The sequence below is a fragment of the Galeopterus variegatus genome, unplaced genomic scaffold (assembly GCF_000696425.1).
Source record: "Galeopterus variegatus unplaced genomic scaffold, G_variegatus-3.0.2 Scaffold1676, whole genome shotgun sequence".
Lineage (NCBI taxonomy): Eukaryota > Metazoa > Chordata > Mammalia > Dermoptera > Cynocephalidae > Galeopterus > Galeopterus variegatus.
Genome location: NW_007727787.1, coordinates 6,222 through 12,671, shown reverse-complemented (window position 1 = coordinate 12,671; position 6,450 = coordinate 6,222). Strand labels below are relative to the sequence as shown.

At 40.6% G+C, this 6,450-nt stretch overlaps 1 protein-coding gene across 1 annotated transcript in view; it reads right to left on the bottom strand.

The window, feature by feature from the left end:
• Positions 1 to 6,450, bottom strand: part of LOC103595086 (ADAMTS-like protein 3) — a gene marked incomplete at its 5' end in the record, with an annotated part of 17,671 nt that overhangs the window by 5,798 nt on the left and 5,423 nt on the right. Inside the window, 2 exons of the mRNA XM_008578393.1 lie at positions 260 to 464; positions 2,840 to 3,023. Coding sequence (XP_008576615.1) covers positions 260 to 464; positions 2,840 to 3,023 — 389 coding nt within the window. The remainder of the gene's footprint in view (positions 1 to 259; positions 465 to 2,839; positions 3,024 to 6,450) is intronic.

Genomic DNA, 6,450 nt, shown 5'->3' with positions numbered 1-6,450 from the left:
CTACCACCCTAAACTGGGCTATCTTGGAGATTCTGTGATGGCACCACTGCATTAAAAAAAAACCCCAAACTTGATTCGTTTTTGTACTGGAAGACAGAGACGCTATGATTTCCAAATGTAAACTTTGAGGTCAGAGACATATATTCATTTTGGAGAACAATCAGATTTCTTCCCGAAATTTAAAATTAAAAAAAAGTTTATTAGAAACAAGGTGATAATTATAGATAGAGCTGTCAACACACTAATTTGTTAGCTTTACCTGGCTTCCTGGTCCAGTGACCTGTTGAACACACGGATGACGAGAACATGGTTTTCTTCCCAGAGGCCGGTCTTTAGAGGCACATGTTCTTGGAGACACCACCTGCGCGGTTCCATTGGCTCTCATCTGCTGGCATGTTACTTGCCGACTGTGGAATCCTTCACCACAAGACACAGAGCACTCTGACCACACACTCGTGAACCACCTAGGAACAAAAGCTACAGGGCCTTAGTAAGGACGGGTATGCCAGACCCTACAGGGAGTCTTGTCAAAAGAAAACATTGATCCTAACAGTGTGGCTGTTTCGGGGATGTCACATGTCTCTGCGGGAATGGGCAACAGCACAGATCACTCCCAGCCTTATTCTCAGATTTTCTTTTACTCTCAAGGGAGCAACAGCGTCACCATGTAATGACCAATATAGGGGCAGAGTAGAACTGTCTCCAAGTTTATGAAGACCCATCACTTGTGCAGCCCTAGAGGGTAGAGCTAGGGCAAAACTAGGTAGAAATTTCAAAAAGGTGGATTTCAATTCATTGCAAACAAAGAAAAATATGTCTAGAGTGACTATTTGCTGTTCACTCTGTGAGATACTTACATGTCATTCTCATGTTATTCTCATTCTTGTAGGGAAGAAACTGATGTCCAGGGAGTTAGATAACTTGGCTGTGGTCACATAACTAACCTGCCAGCAGAGCTGGGACTGGATTCTGGATTTATCTGACCCTAAAGTTCATGCTTTAGTGATTGTCAGAGACTGAACCTGGAGGCAGACGTCTTCGAGATATCGAGTGCTTTGTTGATCCCGACATGAGCAAGTTAAGCTTCTGCTGTGATACTGCACAGCAGGGGTTTCTAACCTGAGGTCCACGAATATCCAAGGGGACCAGCAACTGGGACGGGAAGAGAATTACTTCTTCATTGCCACTGAGCTCTATCTGAAATTTAGTCTTTCCTTCAGTCATAAAAACAAAGGCCACAAACTACAGTAGTATTAGTAATACCTGTGATTTTGTGACCAGTAGAAATTATAGGTATTTCCACATCACTTTACAATTATGGCAGTCATCTAAAAATATCATTTATATTTATCATCATTTCAAAATTAAAGTACAACTAGAGCTTGTTATTTGGTGTGTTAATAGAGAATCAAATTTATTACTACATCACATATTTTAAAATATTTCAATAACTTTATTTCAATGTATTTGGTTTCAATATATTCAATCATTCACTCATTCATTTCACAAATATTTATACAGAGTGTATAATGGGGCAGACTTTGTGCTAAGTTGTAGGAATAAATCGTTGAGCAAAACAGTAATGGATCTACTTTGATAGAACTTACAGTCTAGTGAGAGAGCAAGACAGATCGTGGTCAGAGCTATGAAGGAGAATGATAAGGAAATTAAAAAATATATATAGCTCTGGGGGGCTAAGGTCAGGGAAGGTTTCTCTGAAAATGTACCGAGGTATATATAGATAAGTAGGAGGAATTAAATGAAGAGAGAACGAACAGTGCAGTAGGCAGAGGGGGCAGCACGTGCAAAGGCTCTGAGTCAGAAAAGAGACTAGCACATCTCAGGGCCAAAAAAAGACAAGCACGGATGGACACCAGAAAACCAGGGTGGGAGAGACAAGCGACGAGACAGCAAGGCAGCCCCAGGTCCAAACACGAGGGGAATCCAATTCCTTCACTCATCTATTCAGTCAGTTAGCAAATATTTACTGAGGACCTACTATGTGCTGGGCACTGTTTTAGACACTGGAGATAAAAAAGTGTAAAAAGATAGACACAGCCCTCATGCTAGGAATTTTGGCCTTTGTCCTAAGAGCAATGAGAAGTCATCGAAGGGTTTTAAGCAGAGCACCATCCTGATGAATTTGTTTTAAAAGATGGTTATTCTTGTAGAGTAGACGAAGTACTCTATGGAAGGAGACAAGAATCAGGAGGCTCCTGGCATGGTCCACGTGAAACATGAGGATAGTTTAGATTCCAGTGGTGACAGTGGACATTGACAAGGACAGATGGGAGTGAGAGAAAGAGGGGAGTCCAGGACGTAGTCACTGAGATCTAGAGCACTGGGGTCAGGTTTGGTGGAGGTCATGAGTTTAATGTTGGATATTTTTAATTACTGATTTGTATCATCTGTTACTTAGAAAGGTTATTAATGGTTTTCCCTCCAGGAGTTAAGCCGAGGGAACTGAGTTTTTAATTCCATTGTCTTCTAGGTACGCCCATGAAATCAGCCTCACTATGACCTCAAGGAACTGATAGGACTGTGAGTGCAGTAAGCAGATTTGGATAGTGATTAAGAGCAGAGGCTCTGAAATCAGACTATCTCAATTTGAATTCTGGCCCTTGTAACTCTATGGGAGTTTGCCCATCTGTAAAATAGGAAACTAACATCTACCTCATGGACGACTGAAACGATCCAAGTAAAGCACTTAGCAGGATGCCTGGTACTCTATAAGTGCCAAATAAATCTTACCTATTCAGTTATTATGTCCAAATTATGGTGGCTTTTAAAACAAGCAAAACCTTGGTATTGATGTGATAAGAAGAGTGACTTCACGTACCTCGCGGGGCAGTCCCGGATGTTACAGAGCTGAAACCTGGCCGGCGGCTTCTGGAGGTGGTCACAAAGGGCCTCACTCACTTCCTGCCCATTGACCATCACACACTGGGGTCTCTGAACACGGGTTCCCAAGTGGCCACAGGTGGCAGAACAATGTGACCAGTTACCAGGCTCCCAAAAAGGCTCTGCAGAAAGGGAATGAAATATCACGACAGCCCCGAATAGAAATGATGATGGACTGGAGACAACATGGGCAAAGACCACCAGGAGCTGTTTTGTGGTTAGCTTCCTGTCTGGTTCTTTAAGTAGCACACAGAGAGAAGACCCTCTCCTTGTGCAAGGGGGTCTTTTAAATCTTATTTTCCCTCAACTAACTTATTGCAATAACTGACGGGAATGGCAGCCAGAATGGGGTCCTTGGGCCACAGCCTGGGAGAGGGGCTATTGTAGGCCAGCTGGATCTGCCAGGAAAATCCCAGAGAGAGGGAGGACGTACTGAGCAGAGGGCTGCCTCCTCAGCATTCTCCAAGCAGAGCCAACAGGACAGGAGAGGAGGGCCTCTCCAGGGGTTGCTCTAATGGGTTCGATTTCTCAAAAATGGATCAGGAGGAGAAATGAAGGATGATTTAGCAGGAGGAACAGGGACCAGGGATTAAGTGGTAAGGTTAAAGATGCATTTGAGTTTCATTCTTATTTTTCCATTAATTCTTAATCTAAACTTCAGATTAGTCCTGAAACTGCATAAATAATTTGTGTCTTCGATGAACAGATCTTTAAAATTTTTACGAAGCCCAATTTGCTATGTTTTTGTTTGTTTTGTGGTTAGTGATTTTTGACAAAAATTCTTTTGAAAAGTAGACTGTATCATATCACTCTATATACGACTCTTCAATGGCCTCCCATGTTTTAGGGATCTTCAAGACCCATCTTGAATCTTCACTTTGACCCTCAAAGCCCTGACTGATTTGGTTGGATCAACTCTCCAACCTCATCTCATACCCCTTTCCCTTTCCTTCACTGTACACTAGTCACATGAATCTTATTTCTGTTCCTCGACCATATTAAGCTTATTCACATTTTATGGTCTTTGCATTTACTCTTCCCTCTGTCAGAAATGCTGCTTCCTCACTTTTCTGCAGGGTGACTCTATCTCATCCTTTAGGTCTGGGCTCAAATATCACCTCCTCAGAAGACCTGTCCAGACTTAGATAGATCTACTCTAAAGTGGTCACTACCAATCGCTATGTATCTCATCACCCTATTTTTGTTTCCTTTGTAGCACTTACCACAGAGAAATACATCATGTATCTGTTTACTTGTTTCTTTTTTCTTTTCTTTTTTTTTTTTTTTTTTTGGTGGCTGACCAGTAAGAGATCTGAATCCTTGACCTTGGTGTTATAACATTGTGCTCTAACCAACTGAGCAAACTGGCTAGTCCTTGTTTACTTGTTTCTTGTTCATCCCATGTAATTCTCATGGTCATCTTGTGAAGAAGATTTTTGTTTTTATTTGCAGAAGTGGAAACTGAACCAAACTAAGTAAGTTGCCCAAGCTATGTCACCTGTTCACTGGACTGGAACCCAAGTGTGTGTATCTCCAAGTCTCTTTGTTTTATGCCACATTTCATAAGGACACCTTAACAGTTCAAGGCAGGACACATGTGCATTTCTTTAAAAATGAGTGTGTGTGTGTGTTTAAATGTATGTGTATTTATTGAGGTATAATTTATTTATAATAAAATGCTCAGATCTCAGGTATGCTGTTTTGAGTTTTCACAATTGTATGTACTTATGTAACCATGATCCAAAGCAAGGTATATAATAATATTTTGATCACCTTCCAAAACTCCCTCTTGCCTCTTTCCAATCAATTGCCCTCCCCTCCTAGGTAACCCCTCGCTCATTTCTATTATTATACATTAGTTTTACCTATTCTTGGACTTCCTGCAATATGTACTCTTTTGTAGCTGGCTTCTTTTGCTTAGCATAATGTATTTGATGATTCACCCTATCTTTGTGTATATCAGTAGTTCATTCTCTTTTACTGCTGGATAATCTTCCACTGTATGAATATACCAGAGTTTCTTATCCATTCTCCTGCTGAGGGCTGTTATGAATAAGGCTGAACGTTCTTTTACAAAGCTTTTTGTGCACGTTTGCATATTTCTTCGGTAAATACCTGTGAGTGGAATTTCTGGGTCAAGGATAGGTATATGCTTACCATATGCCAAACAGTCTTCCAAAGTAGTTTTTGCATTTTACACACTAAGCAATGGATGAGGGTTTCAGTTGCTTCACATTCTTGCCAAAATTTGGCATTATCAATCTTTTTGTTTTCAGCTACTCTAGGGGGTACGAAATTGTATCTTCAATATGAAATCTTCTTTTGTGAAGTGTCTGTTCAAGTCTTTTGCCCACTGTTTTGTGTGTGTGTGTGTGTGTGTGTCTGTGTTTTGGGGGCTGAGGGATGGGGTATTGTTTACTTGGAAGAGTTCCCTATATGTTCTAGATATAAGTTCTTCATCAGACATATGCTCTGCCAATACTTTTTCCAGTCTGTAGCTTATCTATTCACATCCTTAGTGGTGTCTTCGATGAACAGATCTTTAAAATTTTTACGAAGCCCAATTTGCTATGTTTTTGTTTGTTTTGTGGTTAGTGATTTTTGACAAAAATTCTTTTGAAAAGTAGACTGTATCATATCACTCTATATACGACTCTTCAATGGCCTCCCATGTTTTAGGGATCTTCAAGACCCATCTTGAATCTTCACTTTGACCCTCAAAGCCCTGACTGATTTGGTTGGATCAACTCTCCAACCTCATCTCATACCCCTTTCCCTTTCCTTCACTGTACACTAGTCACATGAATCTTATTTCTGTTCCTTGACCATATTAAGCTTATTCACATTTTATGGTCTTTGCATTTACTCTTCCCTCTGTCAGAAATGCTGCTTCCTCACTTTTCTGCAGGGTGACTCTATCTCATCCTTTAGGTCTGGGCTCAAATATCACCTCCTCAGAAGACCTGTCCAGACTTAGATAGATCTACTCTAAAGTGGTCACTACCAATCGCTATGTATCTCATCACCCTATTTTTGTTTCCTTTGTAGCACTTACCACAGAGAAATACATCATGTATCTGTTTACTTGTTTCTTTTTTCTTTTCTTTTTTTTTTTTTTTTTTGGTGGCTGACCAGTAAGAGATCTGAATCCTTGACCTTGGTGTTATAACATTGTGCTCTAACCAACTGAGCAAACTGGCTAGTCCTTGTTTACTTGTTTCTTGTTCATCTCTCCTACTGTAATGCCAAGTCCATAAACACAGTCCTGTTCAACATTAGGACAGGGCATGTTATACATTATCCATTCAACCAATACTTGTTAAATTAATAAATGAATCTCTTTGAAATGCTAAGGTAAGGATCCAGTGAAATGTTGGCATGTTCCATGATGTGCACAGGTGTGTGCACACATTTGTGCATGTGCACGGGTGTGTGTGGAGGAGATGGTAGAACAATGTAGGTAGTCCCATTACAACAAGTATTTGACTATTCCAAAGGCTTTGCCTTCACCAGTAGCTTCAGCCTCATGAATATCCAATTTTTTTCATT